This window comes from Triplophysa rosa, linkage group LG4 (assembly GCF_024868665.1).
Source record: "Triplophysa rosa linkage group LG4, Trosa_1v2, whole genome shotgun sequence".
NCBI classification, from domain to species: Eukaryota; Metazoa; Chordata; class Actinopteri; order Cypriniformes; family Nemacheilidae; genus Triplophysa; species Triplophysa rosa.
Window position 1 is genome coordinate 32533968 of NC_079893.1, and position 21182 is coordinate 32555149.

General features: G+C 40.2%; 3 protein-coding genes across 5 annotated transcripts; all 3 read left to right on the top strand.

The window, feature by feature from the left end:
• The first annotated feature begins 115 nt into the window (after positions 1 to 115).
• colgalt1b (collagen beta(1-O)galactosyltransferase 1b) lies at positions 116 to 9457 on the top strand. Its single transcript, XM_057331573.1, has 12 exons — positions 116 to 636; positions 4336 to 4446; positions 4549 to 4666; positions 5616 to 5750; positions 5833 to 6037; positions 6112 to 6231; positions 6324 to 6400; positions 6538 to 6644; positions 6776 to 6908; positions 7193 to 7320; positions 7419 to 7625; positions 7703 to 9457. Exons 1-12 carry the CDS (start codon positions 431 to 433, stop codon positions 7968 to 7970), a joined length of 1815 nt encoding a protein of 604 aa, XP_057187556.1. The 5' UTR covers positions 116 to 430; the 3' UTR covers positions 7971 to 9457.
• Positions 9458 to 10262: 805 nt separating this feature from the next.
• nxnl1 (nucleoredoxin like 1) lies at positions 10263 to 12009 on the top strand. Its single transcript, XM_057330830.1, has 5 exons — positions 10263 to 10292; positions 10466 to 10478; positions 10712 to 10786; positions 11023 to 11356; positions 11435 to 12009. Exons 1-5 carry the CDS (start codon positions 10263 to 10265, stop codon positions 11751 to 11753), a joined length of 771 nt encoding a protein of 256 aa, XP_057186813.1. The 3' UTR covers positions 11754 to 12009.
• Positions 12010 to 14492: 2483 nt separating this feature from the next.
• Positions 14493 to 17944, top strand: LOC130552945 (caspase b-like). 3 transcript variants are annotated; one of them, XM_057331641.1, is made up of 4 exons: positions 14493 to 14590; positions 16891 to 17170; positions 17265 to 17324; positions 17502 to 17944. In XM_057331641.1, exons 2-4 carry the CDS (start codon positions 16900 to 16902, stop codon positions 17534 to 17536), a joined length of 366 nt encoding a protein of 121 aa, XP_057187624.1. In that variant the 5' UTR covers positions 14493 to 14590; positions 16891 to 16899; the 3' UTR covers positions 17537 to 17944. The 3 variants fall into 3 exon arrangements, with proteins under 3 accessions (XP_057187624.1, XP_057187626.1, XP_057187625.1); XM_057331643.1 differs by having other exon boundaries at positions 17505 to 17943; XM_057331642.1 differs by lacking the exon at positions 14493 to 14590 and adding an exon at positions 14752 to 14885.
• The last annotated feature ends 3238 nt before the right edge of the window (positions 17945 to 21182 follow it).

The following is a 21182-nucleotide window of genomic DNA, read 5'->3' on the forward strand; positions in this document are numbered from 1 at the left end:
CACATTGATTTACAATAAATGCTGCAGTATTTCATAAAAAAATAGTCATTGTCCTTTCAAATTATACATGAAACTTGTGTGCGTGTACGCTTGTGCGTGTGGGCACGCCCACTGGCCACTCTGGAAGATTCTAACTGGACGCAGCGGTTCCTCTTAAAGGGGCGGCCGCTAAATTAAAGGCTCTCCCTCATAAACTCTTTAACACACTGTGCAAGTTAATAACTATATTTTATAACCACGTTCTCTCTGTCATTGACTAGACGATTGAGAGCACGATATTTAGCCCACTCCACGACGTTTCCTTTTTAGCGAGAGGACCTTTAATTCTCCTCCGCGGACCACCAGCAGTCTCTTTCTTTAACATCGGCTAATCGTAAATCAGTTCGCTCCGCGATCACTTCTGCAGCTGATCGTCTCTGTTTCTCCGGCCATGCAGCTGCTCGCTGTCCTCGTGCTGCTGTTCTGGCCCGGACCGGTTCGCGGTTATTTCCCGGAGGAGCGCTGGAGCCCGGAGACCGCGCTGCTCGCGCCGCGGGTGCTGGTCGCGCTCGTGTGCCGCAACTCGGCGCACTCTCTGCCGCACGTCCTCGGTGCCATCGACCGCCTCAACTACCCCAAAGATCGCATGGCCTTGTGGTGAGTCCAGTCGGACTGTTTTGTTAAACTCTATCGAACAGCCGTCTGAGGTATCTGATGTATGCGTTTGTGTATCAGATGTTATCTGTTGACCTCAACTTTGGCAGAAAATGTAACCGACGCGCGCGCGGAGATGCGTTTAGATGAAGTTTGGAGATGTTTAAGTTACGCAGGGGCTGCAGGGGGAGATGTGTAGATGTGCTGTGGCCTGCGTGGATCGAGGGGAAAAAGCGAGTTCAGACGTGTCCACAGAAGACACACAGACAGACATTCACTCATACCCACTCCATCACTCGAGCCAATCTGATCAGCACACGTGTCTTTATGAGTGCTAAATAATATCCCTTAGGAGAATTTAACGTGGTTTTATTCGAGTGCAAGTGTAGTGCTCATTTTTGCCGATTGATTAGCGTTTTATTGCCATAGTTGGATTACAAACATTACAAATCATATGTACTGAAAGTTTTCACTATGGTTAAAACATGTGATGGGAGAGAACACTGTAAGGAAAGTTGGCTGAACAAACTGTCCGTGTCCTTCGTGAATATGAGTCGGTGATGAAAACTTTCCCTGGAGCAACACTGAGAGCATCATTCACTAAAAAGCCCTCTCACAGAGAAGAGAAGAGAATGAGAAGTTGTATTATTCCGTTTGTAAACGCACTTATCGTTGAGTTGTCTTCTCACTTTTGAAAAGGTTTAAGGTCACTTATTCATTCTGCACTTTACATTCACTGTAAGTTGCGTTGGATAAAATGTAATGTATACTAAACACATTTTACCAAAGTATGTGTGTTTCCTGGAGTCCAGACCCATGGCCTTTGCATGCTACCACAACGCTGTACCAATTGAGTTCAAGGGATACTTCACCAAAAACTGAACAATTCTGACATCATTTACTCACCTTCGAGTTGTTGCAAATCTTTATACATTTCTTTGTTCTGATGAACACAGAGAAAGATATTTGGAAGAATGCTTATAACCAGGCAGATTTTGCCCCCCATTGACTCCCATAGTAGGAAAACTTACTTTATCATTTTTTTGTTCTGTTGAACGCAAAAGAAGATGTTTTGAAGAATGTGGGACAGCAAACAGTTCTGGGGCACTTTTGACTACCATTGTTTTTTTTCCTACTATGGGAGTCAAAATCTGTCTGGTTATAAGCATTCTTCCAAATATCTTTCTCTGTGCTCAGAACAAAGACATTTATACAGATTTGGAACAACTCCAAGGTGAGTAAATGATGACAGAATTTTCATTTTGGGGTGAAGTTTCCATTTAAGGATAAATATTTATTCACTACTAATATGTATTTTTAAATATTAGTAAACTCATTAAAACTATGGAATGGTGAGTGTTTGTGTAGAGTGTAGAAATCTTGGCATTAGCATCAAGCCGCTTCTGAGAGGATTTTAAACTAGTATTCTAGTTTGACCTCTTATTGGCTCCTTTATCTTTGTCGGCCAAGTCATGCATGTCAAAAATGTCGTTCAATTTTTGTTTTATTTTGTAATGAAGTCAATTTGAAGCAGTGGAAATTACTCCACAATGAAGGTTTAAAATCTGTACTGCACACTTGCATACTACATACTTCCTCATTTGTCAGAGAAGTATGTTATTTTGAACACTGTGGCGTGTTTCTTCAGTATATGGCTGTAGAGGCGTGTAGGATGAGAATGATCCATCGCTGTCTCATTTTTGATTTAGGTGTGTTGCTCTAAGGGGAAAGGGCTGTAAATATTTACCTCACATCTGATGTCATTTCCTGTCTGCATGTATGATGAGAGAGAGAGTTCATCTAGTCATTCAGAGCGTCAAAATGTTTGACATAATAAAACCGTAGATAAAGTGAATTCATAAACTAAAAACTGTACTCTAGTGTACTAAGTGTAGTGAACATAATGGTCACATCCACTTTAGAGTCTTTAAAAATGTGGTCCATAAAGTTTTAAGATTTTATCATCCTGTTATAAAGCAGTCTGAAGCTTTGCTGTGTCAAGAGTCACAACCAAAACCAAACCGTCAGGGTTTATATCGCGACCACAAGTGAACCACACGCGTCCCAATGTGGCTGGGCGGACCAGAGACTGTTTGGATGTGTTCAGCATTCACTGGCAACGCTATACTCAACACTGATCCAAGACCTGCCTAACGCTACTTCAGACACCGCTTCTGCTTTTAGTGTTCATGATTGAAATCAAAAGATCAAAAGAGGAACGTCTTGCAGGTCACACACACATTCAATGATATATCATCGAAAGAACAAACTGTAGATCGGTTACGAGAGACTGTGACTGCTAACAAGAAATCATATTAACATTGCTGAGGTTTACACGAGGCTCACACTGAGCATCTCAAACATATACATCCACATCAGACAGATCCGCTGCAGACAGACAGGCAGATATCAGTGAGACGCATCCGTCTGGAATGGAATTTGCTGCAGGCTGAACGTTCTGAAGCTCAGCGGGACATTGTTGTCATAAACCTGCGCGTGTGTATTTAGTGAATTTAACAGAGACAGAGGGAAAGTTTCTATGTTAGTGGTTGACGATATGACTGTTTTTATCCATTGGACGAAGCAGATATTGAAAAAGCGACAAAAATCTTGTCCGTTTTTACATCACCAATATGCGTGTATTGCAGCCATGACGCAATAAATTGATCTACTTTCTATGGTTTCCAGCAACATCTTTACACGTGTTCATGATTTTGTTTAGAACACAAGACACACTCTTGGGCTGCGTGCGAGATGGCATACTGTGACGGTACGTACTGAATTTGAATAAGTAGCTGCCTATTGGCCGTTAAAACAGTACGTTCAGTATGAGTGGGAGTCGTATGAATACATTTGGGACATACTGCGTCCGCCATGTTTTATGGTCATGTGACCCGTATGCTCTTTGACCCATGACGTATTAACAACAACCTACACGTGAGCGTTGATAAAAATAATTTAGTCACGAGAAATTCATTTATTGGCACTTACGTTAAAAACAGACGTCCGCCTTAAAGTTTTACGCTATATTTATTTGATTTACTTTTGAAATTTGGCCGTTGCTCAGCTCCTGTGGCATCATGGGATAGAGAAGTGTCCATCCGATCCACACTCAACCATCCAGGTATTTCTCGCCTACTGTTTTTTGCATACTGAGGTTTCGGACATACTACTCATGACTCATACTCATTTTCGCCTACTATGTAGTATGGAAGTAGGCGATTTCAGACGCAGCCTTGGTCTCTTCACAACTCGAAGATATGGGTTGTGAAGATGATGAGTGAGTGATGGTGGTGTGTTGCTTTCGCGCACAGTCAAGTGTGTCGGTGTTTTGTCAATATGTACTTTTGTAGTGCAAACACAATAAAAGGCACTGCGATAAAGGCTCACTTCAGTCGTACACATCATGCTTGTAAACTTTCATTTTTAAATACTCAATTACACGACGCTGTTTGGGGTTTTGTTTTTTAGGGTCGCCCACACACATTGTTTCACTATATTACTGCCATTTCATAGACTTCAATTGAGTGTTCCTTAACCCTCAGAAACATGTCGCTCCATCAGATTTAAAGAGATTGAGAAGATTCAAAATGTGGTTGTCATGATATTTCTCTTTGTTGGGTTTGCTGGATGTTGTTCTCCAGATCCGCTCCAAACTCTAAAGACAAGCTTCACTTCTCTCAAATCTTTTTCTGTTCCCAGGGTGGCAACAGACCATAATTCTGACAACACTACGGAGCTTCTCAGGGAATGGCTCATAAACGTTCAGAACTTTTATCATTACGTGGAGTGGAGACCACAGGAGGAGCCCACGTGAGTCTGCGTCACTTAACATTCGCCAAATCTGCTTAGTTAAATGTTTTCTCAATGAATCGGCCTTGTTTGGATGTTGTGTTTCTGTTGTTTGTGTGTCAGTGTTTATAAAGGCGAGAGTGGACCGAAGCAATGGACCGACGCTCGATACGAGCATGTGATGAAGCTGCGGCAGGCGGCGCTGGATACGGCGCGTGAGATGTGGGCCGATTATTATCTGGTACTGAAGTCTTCCTTTAGCTCTGTTTGTCTCTGTGGCCGAAGCGACCTTTACCCTCTGCTTTAAAGATTGTGATTGTTGTGTAAAGCAAAACTCTATCCAAGACAACATCACAACCAAATAAACCCTCAAATGACTTTAATGATAAGATGACCTTCATAGAGTGCAATGGTCATTCTTTCAGTTTTCTTGTTTATTGTGTTTATTAATTTTTTTATTAACGTTTATTTTTAGTTTTCATGTTTATTTAGGTCATTTTCAATTTATTTGTATATTATTACTGGGGCTGTCAAACGATTAATCGCGATTAATCCCATCCAGAATAAAAGTGTGTGTTTATATAATATATGTCTGTGTACTGTGCATATTTATAAAAACATGCTCATACGTGCATATATAAAACATAATAATTAATAAACATTTATATTTAAGTTATATTATTGGTAAATATAAATAAACATGTATACATGTATGTGTATGTTTACAGATGCTAAAATTGAACTAATATGCACAGTACACAGACATCTATTATGTAAACACAAACTTTTATTCTGGATGCGATTAATCGCGATTACTATGTGAGCCAATTCATTTTTTATTTCCGTTTTTTTAAAAATTATTTTTATTTTATTTTAGTACATTAACACATTTTTTGTTTAGGGTTGGTATTTTAAAAGTGAGGTGTATTTTACATTATTTAATATGTGTATATTTTACTTGATTTCAATAAACATAAATGTTTCAAGAGATTTACTTTAGGTAATAGCGACCGAAGTGTATTAAAACGATAGTATATATATGTTTAAATGACTGAAATGTGGCAAATATTGCAATAGTTTCCAATAACGGAATGATTTTTATACTTCAAAAAGTCAACATTTTAGGTTTGATGCAGATGGCAGAGAGACTCTTGAGATAGATGCTTCTTCACATCCTTTCATCTATCCAGGTGGTGGATTGTGATAATCTGCTGACAAACCCGGACGTTTTGTGGAAGCTGATGAAGGAAAATAAGACCATCGTGGCGCCCATGCTGGAGTCCAGAGCCGCGTACTCCAACTTCTGGTGCGGCATGACGTCTCAGGTGCGCGAGGAGATGAAACGGCGTGTAGAGTGCACACAAACGCATTTAAACTGATCTGAGATCTGTGTGTGTGTGTTTGTAGGGTTACTACAAGCGGACGCCAGCCTACATGCCCATCAGGAGGCAGGAGAGGAAGGGCTGTTTTGCTGTTCCGATGGTTCACTCCACGTATCTGATCGATCTGAGGAAGGAGGCGTCCCGTCAGCTGGCCTTCTACCCGCCCCACCCCGACTACAGCTGGGCCTTCGATGACATCATCATATTCGCCTTCTCAGCACGGATGGCAGGTCCGTCTCTCCTTATCTTGACTTTATCATCATCAGATCCAGTCTTGTTAAAACGTAAATGTCGTTTTCTGCAGATGTTCAGATGTACATCTGCAACAAAGAGATTTATGGGTATTTCCCCGTACCCCTGCGCTCCCAAAATACACTGCAGGACGAGACTGACAGTTTTCTGCACTCACAGCTGGAGGTCACGGGTGAGGTTACAACACAACCGTGTTCGTCTTCCGTTTCCGAGTTTCTCTTTTATCTTCCTTAGTGGAATGTCCCGTGTGGCTTTTCTGTTCAGTACGTGGACCTCCAGCGGAACCATCCGTGTATCTGTCTGTTCCTCAGAAGCAGCCGGATAAACTGGGTTTCAACGAGGTGAGATTCGGCGACCAAAATGTTGACCGTTCCAAAATGGCGGACGGGTCGATGTGTCTGAAGATGTCACACGTGGCATCTGCATATGCAATGCAAATGAACGGGTTTTTCACCAATCACCTGGTGTCTGTGTTCAGGTGTTCATGATAAACCTGCGCAAACGCTCCGATCGCAGAGAACGCATGCTGAGGTCTCTGTACGAACAAGAGATCACATGCAAGATCATCACGGCTGTAGACGGCAAGTATGTCACGCGCGTACATGAACACATGATCTGCAAACAAGAGCCTCCCATAATTCCTCTCTCTCACCTGGCTGATAGATGGCACAGATTATCTCACATACACATGGGATGTCTCTCTCTCTCTCTGTCAGGGCGTTAAACTTGAGTCAGATTCAAGCTCTGGGCATTGAGATGTTGCCTGGATACAGTGATCCGTACCACGGACGGCCGCTCACGAAAGGAGAAATGGGCTGTTTTCTGTCACATTATAACGTCTGGAATGAGGTGTGTGAAGCTTGACACGATACTAACATTTCACATCAAACCAACATTTTTAATAACACAAAAACTAGTTTGCTTTTAAACCCACTTAAAATTATTTTACTAAAGGACAATACGTAAAAAAAATTGTGTGGAAAAGGAAACAAAATTTTGCTTTTGATTCGTGGTGAAAACATGTAGTGTCTCCTTACTGTTGGCGTTAAAGACATTGTGGCAAGACATTTCATTTGCATTTTCTTTTCTTTAATTGCAAATTTAATGTCGTTTGTGTGTGTCTGTGCGTGTAGATTGTGGATCGGGGGTTGAATGTGTCTCTGGTGATCGAGGACGACCTGCGTTTCGAGGTTTTCTTCAAACGTCGCCTGCAGAATCTGATGCGCGAGATCGAAACTCAGGGTTTGGACTGGGACTTGATGTAAGCAAACATGCACAGAGGAGTTTAAGGACAGCGCCCTCTGGTGCCTGCTATCAGTTCAAAAAAGAAGTGTTGTCATGTTTATCTTCTGTTCTCAGTTATATTGGAAGGAAAAGGATGCAGGTGGAGCACCCAGAGAAGTCCGTACCCAAAATCCACAACCTGGTGGTGGCGGACTATTCCTACTGGACGCTGGCCTACATGATCTCATTACGTGGAGCGCAGAAACTTCTGCGAGCCGAACCTCTGAAGAAGATGCTGCCGGTGGACGAGTTCCTTCCAGTCATGTTCAACAAACACCCCATGTGAGACTTCTGTCTGTCTTCATCGTTCATGAATCTTTTTCCACACGGTCGTTAATGTCTTTTCTTGGTCTCGGCAGCGAGGAGTACATGTCTCACTTCGAGCAGCAAGACGTGCGGGCGTTTTCGGCCGAGCCCCTGCTGGTGTTCCCCACGCACTACACCGGCGACCCGGGCTACATCAGCGACACGGAGACGTCCACCGTGTGGGACAACGAGACGCAGCGCACCGACTGGGACCGGGCGCGCTCGCGAAAGAGTCGCCAGCAGGGGGAGCTGAGCTCCGAGGCTCAGAATACAGACGTTCTCCAGTCGCCGCTGGACAGTACGGCCAGAGATGAACTCTAGAAGATCTCCACCAAACGTTAACAATGACGTCATCCAATGCGCAGTATTGACACATTTACTGAAATACTGAAGACGCTGCGTCTCCGAGATTACATGGAAGCAGATCTTTAGAACGGACAGAATCGTAGTGAGCAAATCTGAGAGAAGTGAAGCTGGGCGATCTCACAGATATCCACATGTTCAGAGACCGTCCTTTCTGTGCTCTTAGGAACGTTCTCACTGTGTTGCCAAAATCCTGTTTGAAGAATCTTGCATCCAAACCAAGATGGAATCGGTTCACACAATGTGATGCCGGTTACATGCGACTTTACACCTTTATCTGATCCGAATTGTTTTCGTATTATAAAAATCGCAACGGGAGCTACACAGTGACGGTTACCATGTTAATAATCGGATTATTATGGGTCAGACAGAAAACTTGTCCTGGCCAAATCCTTCGCGCTTTAGTTTAAACATACGTTACTTTTAACGTTTTTTTATTGTCGGAGCGTAATTGAAGAACATTACTGTGAGCGTTGTATTCTGTGTTGAATTGATTTCAAGTGGCCGTTTTGTGTGAATCGAAAGTGTTCATAAATCACTGAGCGTATTCCAGACGAACATATATAAAGACTGATGTTAGTACGTGGGGTAACCCTGCTTGCAGATGAATAATTTATTGCTTGTTCAGCTGAGTTCTAATTCACAACATTAGTGTAAATGTACAGGGCTGGTTTTGATGTCACCGTCGCCCTCTGTCGCTCGTGATGTGAACTGCATGTGTGGATCTTCGCTATTATTTGGCCTTTCTTTTATTTTTTTTCTATTGTGTATTTTTTTATTTGGTTTAAGAGGTTATTTTAGAAGAACAGCAACGTAATACAGAATTATTGCATAAAATGTAAATGCAATTATTACTACAGATTTTTTTATATAACTGCATGTGATAAATTAATTTTTACATTGTTTGTTGTTTCAACAATATCGAAACGACACTGTTAAAAATTCAACCTAAAAACTTAAGTGCAAAATTATATTGAAATGAATTAGAAAATGTTGTGTTTGGTATACTTCATTTTATAAATTCAAAACACAACTAGATTATAATTGAAAACATTTTGGCCCGGTTTCACAGACACGGTTTAGTTTAAGACAGGACTATGCCTTAGTTGAATTAAGATATTTATATCGCTTTTATAAAAATGCCTTAGAAGAACAATGACACTGACATATTTGAAGATATTTCTGGGCAAGTTATATTCAGTTAAGACAGGTCACACATTCATTTTAGTCTGGGACTAGCCTTAAACCTCATCTGTGAAACAGGGCCTTTATCTTAAAAATGTAGTTAAAAACTTAAAAAAAAAATTAATTTAAGTTGAATTTCATTTACAGTAAAGAAGTTTCTTTTATTTTTGTTTTTCATGTTCGTTTTATGTTCTTAATATGTGTGTGTGTGTGTGTGTCCAAAATGTGCCTTTTATACCAAAGAATAAAATAAAACAATTTAATTTTATGAGGTGTCTTGAAGTAGCTCCACTGAGAGGCATTTGTGAGACCCGATGTTGACAAAATTCTGGACCTATTTGTAATTTTTATTCTATTATATGAATATCTCTCTCTCTCTCCCTCCCTCCCTCCCTCCCTCCCTCTCTCTCTCTCTCTCTCTCTCTCTCTCTCTCTCCCTCCCTCTCTCCCTCCCTCTCTCTCTCTCTCTCTCTCTCACGTTCGATCGTGATAGTTATGTGTTCAAGTGTTGTTGTGTTGTAATACTTGTAAACTAACTTGTAATTTTGGTAGACTGGTTTTCACACTGAGATTTTCTTAAATAATATTAAATTGTACTGCAGGTCATTTGTATGGTATATGCTTTAGTTTTTTTTTTTAAGTGATTGTGATGTGGTGGTTCATNTCAGACTCATGTTGTTTGTGATATTTAAATGTTTGCTCCGTTCTTATTTTATCCTGTCTCCTGCTATCTGCCTTCCCCTGTAATTTACTGTAGCTCATATCATTTTTATTCTCTCTCTCTCTCTCTCTCTCTCTCTCTCTCTCTCTCTCTCTCTCTCTCTCTCTCTCTCTGTGTGCTGGATTAAAACCTTGGTGTATTTTCAGCCAAGACGGTTTATAGGACAAACCTCGTCATAATCTCTCCACAGACTTCACCATCATTCATGTTCACGCTCAAAGAGAAAAACAGTGAAGAGAGTAACAGATTTGTAATAGATTCCCCTAAAGCAAATTATGTTTCATTGATATAAATCGTTTTTGTATACGTCACTGATGCTAATCTCTCTTTCAGGGGATAGGATTATGACTCTAAAGATTAGGTGGTCTGCTCGGGTAGACTGAAATGCTTGTAAACTCTCGAGCACATAGACAGTATAAATGTCAGATTTATTTCTGTAAATTCTATGAACGAGGACACGGCGAGAGAGACAGAGAGTGTGTGTGACGGGACAACAACCACGACAAGAGTTTGAATCTCATGACATTAACATCTATTCTGACCACAGCAAGACACGCAAGGTAAGTGAACTGTGTTAAATCTGTTTACTGCTACTAGTTTATTTCAATCTAAAACAAAAAATATCTAATAATTAAATCTTCTTGAGTCCAGCATGATTAACATTTTACTGTCTTTCCTCACGGTTTAGCAAAACAACGACAATAAAAACATCTGCCTTAAGAGTTACCCAAATGATTATTGCTCAACTAGCAAGTCTCAACTAGTCTCAGATGTTTCTCCTAATATTGCTCAGAAACAGAATCAGATGAGAGTGAAATTGTTGAAACACACGAAGAGTCTGGAGGTGTAAATGAATGTAGATTGTCGGGTAAAATAATCTGGATTTGAGTAAATGTGATGAGAAATGTTTGATAATAATAATATATTGACTTTTGATTGTCATTAGAGGCTCAGATTTGTCAAGTCTGCAGAGACATTTGTCAGATTTTCTCACAAGAATTTTCTGAGACGCAGATGAGATTTATATGTATAAATGCGACGAGACGCGTGTTCTGGTTTATGAATGCATCTCGGTAAGTTTTCATACTTTCTCTCTCTCCTCAGTTGTTGTCAAGGTGGATCTGTTCTTGGGGAAAGTTCTGGTGAAAAACAACAGAGATAGAGATGAGCTGGACACCGAGCGTGAGGTCATCCTGCGGCTCCAGAATCGCATCCTCGTGCTGTTTTTCGCCTCCGGAGCATGCGAGAGGTGTCAGGACTTCGCTCCGACGCTCAAAGACTTCTTCAAGAAACTGACGGATGAGTTTTACGTGGAGCGCTCGGCTCAGCTGGTTCTTCTGTACGTCTCTCTGGACTCGTCCGAGGAGCAGCAGGAGAAGTTCCTGAAGGAGCTGCCCAAACGCTGCCTGTTCCTGCCGTTTGAAGATCCCTACAGACAGTATGTTTGTTTACAGGAAATGGATTCTGATAAGAATGACAAACGTTGATGTGTTTGTGATGTTTGGTTGTGTCACAGGGAGCTGGCGGTGATGTTCGAAGTGAAAGACGTGCCCAGCGTGGTGGTGCTGCGTCCCGACTGCTCCATCCTCTCTCCCAACGCCGTGGCAGAAATCTGCTCCCTGGGTCCCGACTGCTTCCACAACTGGCAGGAAGGGGCGGAGCTAATTGACAGTAACTTCATGATGAACGAGGAGTTTGACGAGGGCAAAATGCGCAGCGTGACCGACCCCTTCAGACGAATCAAATACAAGGTGGAAGGCAAGAAGAAAAAGAAGAAAGGGAAGATTGCAGAAGAAGAAGAAGAGGATGATGGAGGAGGGGGAGCGTGGGGCTGATGTGTTAGAACTGATCTGGATCAGCTGATCCGCCTCATTCTGATTGGCTCTCATAACATTTGGGATGTGGACAGTAATAAAGAATCTTGAAAAGCAGCTGCTTGATCTGTACATATAGATCTCCATACTTCTACCTAAATAATTTTTATATAAGGTGTAAATCTAGAATTATATTACTATGAAAATCCTTCTAGACTAGTGTGTAAGAGTATATCTTTTTTTTAAATAATAAAAGCGCATTCTCATGTTAAATTATAACGGATTATATTAAAAAGTATTCTTTAGGTTTTGTCACTTGAATATTTTTTATTCGTTTATGTTTTATGTTCTATTTATCCAACAAAGAGATTCGTAGAAATTCGCAACTATTTTTTGATAATCTAATTCGAATTACTATGATCTGCTTTCGTGCCAGTGAGAGTTGGGGCGGGATTTAAAGTCCCCGTGAACCGGAAGTTGTGATCGTTTTTACTTCCGTATTCTGACGCATTTCCGAGTGCAATGGAACATCGACTGAGAAAAATTGTGGGCGTGGCTTGTGTTTACCATTGCGATTCAATTGGATGTATAAAAACAGCTGTTGCATTTTGAAATGAAACTAGCAGCAGACTGACAGTTGAAGGGGAGGAGTTAACGGCTCTGCTCTGCCCAAGCCGTCTAACTGACATCATCTGAGATGGCTAGCCGCTAGAGGGTGGAAGTGTGTTTTCAGATTTTGATTAAAGATTACGAGGGCACATTCATTTAAAAAGTGAATGACCCACAATGATAAGCTATTTATAACAAACACTAACAATTCCAACTTATTCATGGGATTTTGCATTTTTAATTTCGCCTGGACTTTAAGTCTAATAATTGTACAAACCTGTACACACACACACGTCTGTCTCAAACGCTCGCAGAGGTAAGACCAACATCAATATTTGCCACTGATCACAATAATGGTGATTTGTTGAAATCTCAACATCTTTTCAACATTCATTTCAGGTGCAACAGTGATATTGATTCAATTCCATTAGCATTGACACATCAACCATTATGAACATTGATTCAGTGGTTTTCATCTGCTCTCTTGATATCTAAGGTAACTAGCAGATGAGTTGAATCAGGTGTTTTATATAGAGACACATCTAAAACATTCTGTCAGGGGGTTCCTGAGGATCAGGATTGAGAACACCTGAGGTAAACCACTGACTTGATTTGACTTGAGACTTGACTTGCTTCCCACCTCTGCCACAAACTAAAAAACAACACGCACGCACGCACACACACGCACGCACGCACGCCCGCACGCACGCACACGCACAGGGCCTGTGGGCGGGTTAACACTTAATATTTGTTTTAATTTAGTTGAAACTCACCATCATGGTGATCAATGTTTCCTTGAGTTGGGCTCTCGACTCGAAATGTTTAAACGTTAGAATTCTTTAGGCTTTCTGTAACTGTGTGCTTTTAAAGTACATTTGTTTTGCCAATGAAAATAAGAATCCAATCAAATGGTGTTGGCTATTGAAAAAGCCAACATCTCATTGCTTGATTCACTGTTCTTGCATTGTGTGCTATCTTGAAAGAACGTTATGGTGTGGTATTATCTAGATGTGAAGGAAGATTTGTGATAACAGCATGCAAATTATAACTGAAACTACAGGAGAGTTTAGAATCACACAGACATAAAGAATCAGTGTATGAATCTCAACAATGGTGAAAAACAACAAAAGAAAACATTGTGCAATGCATGCTGGGAGCATAAATGAGTTTGTACTATGATATTACCCAGCATGCATTGCAACATGAGGTTTTCTTTTGTTGTTTGTCACCATTGTTGAGATTCATACACTGATTCTTTATGTCTGTGTGATTCTAAACTCTCCTGTAGTTTCAGTTATTTTCGTGCTGTTATCACAAATCTTTCTCCACATCAAAATTTTACCACACTATACTGTTCTTTCAAGATCACCACACAATCCAGATGAGATATGTAAATCAAACTATGAGATGATGGCTCTGTCAACAACGAGCACCATTTGACTGGATTCTTATTTTCAGTGGCCAAACAAACGTACTTTAAAAGCACAGTTACAGAAAGACTAGAGAATTCCAATATTTGAATATCTAGAGTCGAGAGACTAACTCAAGGAAACACTGATCACCATGATGGTGAGATTCAACTAAATTAAAACGAATATTGAGTTTTAACCCGCCCACGGGCCCTGTGCATGTTAAGGGTTAATTATTTTGTATTTGAAACCAGTGTTGGGTAAGTTACTCTGAAAAAGTAATGAATTACTAGTTACTAATTACATATTCAATAGTGTAATTAGATAACTGTACAAATTACTCTCTCCAAAAAGTATTTAATTACTTATTACTCATTACTTTCTATATCCTATATCAACCTTGATTAGTTAAGAAGTGATTCAAGGATAGACATGAAACGGCTCTTTTAATTCATTCAAATAAATGATATAAAACTAAATAAAGTAGTACAAGTATTACAAATGTGAGAATTGTACATTAAAGCACGGATTTTAAAGATTGACTTTGAATTTTGATATCAATTTCACTATTGCACACACATATATTACACAAAGTATTTAGTTTAATTACATCAGAAGTAACTGTAATTAATTTACAGAAAAAAAGAGTAATCCCTTACTTTACTTTTTCAAGGGAAAAGTAATTAAATTACAGTAACTAATTACTTCGTAACTAGTTACACCCAGCACTGTTTGAAACACATGCCCATATCCTGCCAGCAGCCGCTTTTTTGCTCAACCCCCTCTCAGGAAAGGGGCTCGAACAGGAAAGTGACGCTCGAGCTACTTCGTCAACATTTGGTAACTAACAATTAACTTGTTTATACTAATACTAACTTGATAATACTAATAACACAACCAGAAACCCTTGATAAATCTCTTAACACCAACATAATCACTAATCCTAACCCATATATCATCTTACACACGACATCTCACAGAAACCTGTGGTTAAGCAAACCTACACTTCCTCCCCTTAAAAATACGCACGCACACACATAAGTGAAACCAAACAGGTTGAAACAGGGAAGTGAAGCTCGATCTACTTCAAGAGTTCGTAAATACAACGTAAGATTTCACAACTTCGCCTATGCAGGTAATAATTACAATGCAGGGTATAAGGTATGCGTATGTGTCGTGCTGTCCGGGGAGAGGGCGCCGAGCCCGGTAATAGCCCGAACTCGGAGCGCTCCCCCCGTTGTCCTGCGGGAGCAAAACGGACTCGTGGTGAGGAGCCGGGGTGTATGGAATTTAAATGGACCCAAAACTTATGGCGTTATTATAATGACAAATGTCGCGAGCGCATTATTACAAGGCGAGAGCGCATACTTGTCATACGAGCGCGCGAATCTCTCTGCTCGCACGCCGATTTCCTTTGCTCGTGCACAAAACTGGACGCGCGCTTTCAACTATACGCTGCTCTCTTATGAATTTTCTCTCCTCTCGCTCAGTGAGCGTGTGCGCACTCAAAATGCGTTCCGTGCGTCCACGAATCCTTCGGTACTCTTGCTCTCGAGAGGTCCTCCTGTGTGTTCCAGGCATCATAGGCTGTCAAAAGTAGTCAACCAATCAGGGATAGGCTTCCACGTCGGGCCAATGAAAACGCGACCTCTTAACTACAGTAGGCCTAATTGTTAAAAATGCTTGATGAAAAGAGTTGTTTTTCGTGTTCTTTTCTACAAAAGTGTCATGTTAATGTGTAATTCTTGTAAAATAGTACATTGTAAATTGCTGAGTTTCATTCTTATAAAATCTTTTAATATATAAACCTTTTAATGAGTGGATTCTTGCGTGTGGGTAGGTGGGTGGATGGGGGGCACCATGAGGTCTTAATACGCCTCTGGATCCACCACGTTCTCAGGTAACAATTTTAATATATTTGATGCAACATTATTAATCAAATGTATATTATAAATGAACGGTAAGGGAGCGTTTGGTATATTGCATAGAAGTTCAGTTTTATGCCCTGAACTTCTGGAACACTGAATGCAGAACACTTACAGTGTCTGTCTGCAAACGCATTAAATGCATAACCAAATAGGTATAGAATATTATATGATTTTCCAAATGCTCCAGTGCTATTATTGTTTTGATATGTACCGTTACTTGTAGTAAATATTATTTTAGAATAAAGCTAACTTAAGACACCAATCTAAATTGTTCGGTAATCAATTTAGTACTATTTTGACAATACTATGTTTAGTGTACGACATGCACGAGGACCACATGAACTTGAGGGTGTTGGCCTGTTTTGTCTGAATAACATGGTAGTTAAACTGACGTTTATATGTAGCCTACAAAGCATCCTAATGCCCCGTTCATTTCTAATACACATTTGACTAATAATGTTGCATCAAATATATTAATATTGTTACCTGAGAACGTGGTGGATCGATCTTGCTTCGTTGAAAACGTCGAGTCACTTTCAACCAATAAGATGCCATGTAAGAGGTCGCGTTTTCATTGGCCCGCCGTGGAAGCCTATCCCTGATTGGTTGACTACTTTTGACAGCCTATAATGCCTGGAACACACAGGAGGACCTCTCGAGAGCAAGAGTACCAAAGGATTCGTGGACGCACGGAACGCATTTTGAGTGCGCACACGCTCACTGAGCGAGAGGAGAGACAATTCATAAGAGAGCAGCGTATAATTGAAAGCGCGCGTCCAGTTTTGTGCACGAGCAAAGGAAATCGGCGTGCGAGCGGAGAGATTCGCGCGCTCGTATTACAAGAATGCGCTCTCGCCTTGTAATAATGCGCTCGCGACATTTGTCATTATAATAACGCCATACATATCGGAACTGCTCAACACTTGCTCGCTCGTTGAGTTGACTTCTGAGACTTTGGAGGCGGGACAATGGCAGATGTCTCCGCTCATTTGATTGGTAACTTTGATTGGTAACGCTCGTCAAAGCCTCTGCTCGCGGATTGAGTTTTTGATCGCGGAGTTTAAATGCGCCCTCGAGGAACAGCTTTCCGCGCGTGGTTATCATTATGCGCGAATGCCATGCGCATGAGTTTTGGGTCTATCTATATAAACTCCATACTCCACAGTCTATTCTAATCCCATATCAACTTTATCTTGTCCTATATTTCCCCAGTGAAACACAATGGCTACAACCACCACAGCAATTTTTGATGCGCTTCAGGAGCTGCTGGAGTCAGAGTTCGAAGAATTCAAATGGCGCCTGAGTGACGGTGTGGATTCAGACATTACGTCTATACCGCGAGGAAAGCTTCAGAAAGCTAACCGCCATGAGGTTGTGGATATCATGGTGCAGCAGTACGGTACTTCAAACGCTGGGACGAATGCAGTCAAAGCACTACGCAGAATTAAACAAAACGAACGTGCTAAAAAATTGGAGAAAAACCTCCTGCATGGTACTGCTGCTACCTAATGTGTGAAATATTTGAACCTTTCACCATATTAACAGTTAAACAGTTGAAATGATCTCTGGCTCTCTCTCTCTGTCAGTGTATTCAATGGACTCAGGAGGAGCTGGTGCTGGTGCTGCCGTGGCTGGAGCGTCATCTGGTGCTGCTTGCTATCTATCATAACGTTACATATACATTCGTAGTTGTTATAATATTTCGTTTTTTCTTACATTGTTTGTTGAAGTAATGTTTGATATGGACTCAGGGACTATTGATCTTTGTACCAAAACACATTTTTTTTATTGTACACAAATAAAACAACATCTCATTGTCTTAGCAGGGTCAGATGGCAATACACTTGACTTGAAATGACTTGACTTGAAGAAGCTGATGCTGGGGCTGAAGTGTCATCCAGAGCTGGTGCTCAGACTCTGTTTTTCCATTTTTCCACACTGGAAAAAATCTGTTGGATTAGTCGCACAGCATAATTGATCTATGTTCAAGTTTATCCAATTTATGTTTGTTAAACAAGCTTGATTTTTATATGTAAAAGTTTCATATGTTCACTTAAAGTTCTTAAAGAGTACATTCCTCAATATTTTTAAGGGCTTATTTTGGTTTATGGAGTGTCCGACAACAAGTTTATGTACATACATGATGTAAAAATACTATTATTTCGTAATAATAAGCAGTTTTTATTACCTTACTTCTTGACTGACTCTCAAATGATTCGTTCCGCGATTCATCTGTGTAATCTCCGCCTTTCCGCCAGCGTAGTCTGATCTGATTGGTCAGATAGTGTAGTCTGCTGTGATTGGTCAAATGGTCTAGTCTGCTGTGATTGGTCAGATGGTCTAGTCTGCTGTGATTGGTCAAATGGTCTAGTCTGCTGTGATTGGTCAAACGCGTTCAGCATGTGTCGCAAATGGAGCGCCTATCATTACTGCTGTATTACGGTTTGCAGGTGGTTGGATATTAACAGTGTATAGAGAGAGATGGCGTCGATTTTACCTTACCAGCTCGAGCCCGAGTCTGACGAATCATTCTTTAATCCTTATACAGATGCCAGTAAGAAAAAGGACTGTTTTAGACACTTCTCTTGTAACAGTTAGTTATCACGGCATACAGTGTACGGTGTTCGTATCTTCAGATGTTATTATAACTATAGTACACCACGCAGTTCTTGAAATAAAGACTTTGCGAGTTAATATGGTTGAACACTTACATTAGCGCAACGAGTTTATAGCTAACGTTAGGTAAACAAACAGTAACAACCCCAAAAATAACGGTAACGTTAGCTAAACACAGACATGAGATAACGTCACACAAATTTAATTTTAAGTAAAGACAAAAATAAAGAGTCACACTTACAGGTTGTGATTCGGTGGAGCTTACAGGTCCAAATAAAGTTGGTATTGCAACATCTTTTAAGGAAAGACGTGTAATGTATCCTGCAGTAAAGGCGCCAAGATTGATGAAGCAATCTTCGGTAAAATGACGCGCGCAAAGTAAAACGTTCGGTTTATACTCCTTTGGTGTCGTTTGAAAAATAAATAGTAACCATTTTTTCCTCAGAAGTTCTTCCTTTGGTAGTGAAAATAAGACTGACTTAGTTTCACTACATAGAACACAGCTTCTCTTAGACATGATGCACACGTCACGAACAAGCTAGTACAGTGTTTGGGGAGGAGAGAGTTAAGTTTTTGCAGTCAGTAGGCGGGGATTTTTCTAGTGACGTAGGTACATTGTGGTTAAAGATTCGGACAGGTCATGGCTTGTTCGCGTGATTCAGAGTCGATTACCTTTTTTATAAGCTAATAACTTTGTTATTCACCTTCGGATTTACAACTTGGCAGATTGCTTACATTCAAACACGGCAAAATTAAACACTTCATGAAATGTATTTTTTATGATCTCGAGGAATGTACTCTTTAAATCAAAGTTAATGTGACATAAAATTTTAATTAACCTTCTCCAAGAAGAAATTGATTTTAACAGAAACGTAAACTAAAAAAATCTAACTGTCCACTAGCTAAGCAAAGGCAACGCTCTTCTGAACAATGGTAATCACAAAACTCAAAAATATGACAAACTGCTCTAAGTCTTAAAGACAAATGAACATTGAACAGTGTTCAATGAACACTAACATATGTTTCTCATGACTGAATTCACAATGATTCAAAAACAACCCTTAATTAAAAAACTCCAAAAGCACTTTTACGAAAAACATGCTGGGAAATATGTATCCTCTGCCCAGTTTTATAATGGATTAAGTTACATGCTAAACATGACAATTTTAAAAAATTTAAAAACTTGTTTAAATGAACTTATAATCTTTTTTTTTCAGTACAAAATATTTTGGTGTACTGTAGAAACTCCTGATACATTTCTAACCCCAAAACAACCACACTGTCAGAAAAAAATGTGTCAGATTTGTACCTTTAGGGCAGAGGTGTATAGTACTTGAGTATTTTACTCTCAGGGATCAAGTATCTTTACTTTTGTTTACTAGTGTTTTTACTTTGGAAATGTTTTACTTCCATACATTATAAAGCATGGCATATATCATACTTTTTACTCAACTGCATTTGAAAACTACATGGCAATTTTTACATTTAAGAAAGTACATTAAAAGTCAAAGTTCTTTCTTACTTTTACTCAAGTAATTTACTCAACAATCAGTTTACTTGAGTAAAAGTAAGATAGCAGATTTTTAATGTTCTTAAGTATTTAAGGTAAATAACACATAAAAAATTGTTTTATGAAATGTGGTGGATTAAACTACATATGTATATGCTTTATAATGTGGTGAAGTAAAATTTCCCAAAAGGAAAAACACTAAAGTATATAAAGATAGTGGATAAATGTACTTGAGTAAAATACTTGAGTACTAAAGGCCTCTGATAAACTCGTGCAGAGTGTGGTCCAGAGTTTAGCTCTTACCCTACTCAAACAAATCAAACACACCTGAACAAACAACATATTGTACCTTTCCACATGGATACCCAGACCACAAGCAATCATTGAATCAATGTAAACAAATAGCTGATTGGTGAATGTTAATTGCGTTGTATCAATATCACTTTTGCACCTGCAATTAATGTTGAAACAAATCACCATTATTGTGATCCGTGTTTGCTTTAGTTGGGCTCTTGACTCTAAGGTTAGGTTTTCTTTACTGTCTAACACATATGTTATGGCAAAGAAAACTAAGAGTGAGATCAGAAAATGATCGTGATTTCATTTTCAATGCTTTTAACCTCAGTTCCTGGTTTCAATGTCATTTCTTTGTGACCAATGGGAAGAGTTTTGGGCAGAGCGACACATGAAGACCTTATTTAACAATAACCCCGACTGCTAACCAGTGGGATGTGTTGAGCACCCATATGTAGCACCGCCTCGTCCTGCAGCCAGGTGTACTTGGCCTGGACTTCCCACCTCTGTTTACATCTAAAGGACAGGGGATGTTGTGATAGAATGTATTTATATGTGCATGTACTAAAACTACCCACTAGGTGTTAGATGCCTAATGGTTAGAGAGTCGGACTCGTGACCAGAAGGTTGCCGGTTCGATTCCCTCAGTCGTTACCCGCCACAAACTGTGGCGGGTAACGACTGAGGTGCCCTTCAGCAAGGCACCTTACCCCTACTTGCTCCCCGGGCGCTGCAGTGATAGCTGCCCACTGCTCCGGGTGTACGTGTGTTCATCACTTGCTGTGCGTGTGTTCACTACTCTCTGGATGGGTTAAATGCAGAGGTCACATTTCGGGTATGGGTCACCGTATCTGACAAATAGGTCACTTTCACTTTAAAGAAACATCACAGCGACTACGAGCGCTTACGAACTACTAGCTATGTTCTGCCTTAAGACCAAATGGTGCAACCGAATAACGTACAGAGTTAGTTACAAACTAGCTAGTAGTTACTAAGCCTCTAGTGTGTACTTTACGTTCTCATTTAAAGGAACTTGGAATGGCTGGCCCAGCCACGTATACGTAACGGCCATCTTGGAACGGTC

What these genes read in the sequence shown, in the direction of transcription:
- nxnl1 (XM_057330830.1), top strand. Translation starts at nt 10,263, where the DNA reads ATGACTCTAAAGATTAGGTGGTCTGCTCGG. An exon ending in AAATGAATGTAGATTGTCGG is followed by an intron (nt 10,787 to 11,022) that starts GTAAAATAATCT and finishes CTCTCTCCTCAG; the next exon opens with TTGTTGTCAAGGTGGATCTG. An exon ending in TTTGAAGATCCCTACAGACA is followed by an intron (nt 11,357 to 11,434) that starts GTATGTTTGTTT and finishes GTTGTGTCACAG; the next exon opens with GGAGCTGGCGGTGATGTTCG.
- LOC130552945 (XM_057331641.1), top strand. Translation starts at nt 16,900, where the DNA reads ATGGCTACAACCACCACAGCAATTTTTGATGCGCTTCAGGAGCTGCTG. An exon ending in GGAGAAAAACCTCCTGCATG is followed by an intron (nt 17,171 to 17,264) that starts GTACTGCTGCTA and finishes TCTCTCTGTCAG; the next exon opens with TGTATTCAATGGACTCAGGA. An exon ending in CGTGGCTGGAGCGTCATCTG is followed by an intron (nt 17,325 to 17,501) that starts GTGCTGCTTGCT and finishes TCATTGTCTTAG; the next exon opens with CAGGGTCAGATGGCAATACA.
- colgalt1b (XM_057331573.1), top strand. Translation starts at nt 431, where the DNA reads ATGCAGCTGCTCGCTGTCCTCGTGCTGCTGTTCTGGCCCGGACCGGTT. An exon ending in AGACCACAGGAGGAGCCCAC is followed by an intron (nt 4,447 to 4,548) that starts GTGAGTCTGCGT and finishes TTTGTGTGTCAG; the next exon opens with TGTTTATAAAGGCGAGAGTG. An exon ending in GGTGCGGCATGACGTCTCAG is followed by an intron (nt 5,751 to 5,832) that starts GTGCGCGAGGAG and finishes GTGTGTTTGTAG; the next exon opens with GGTTACTACAAGCGGACGCC.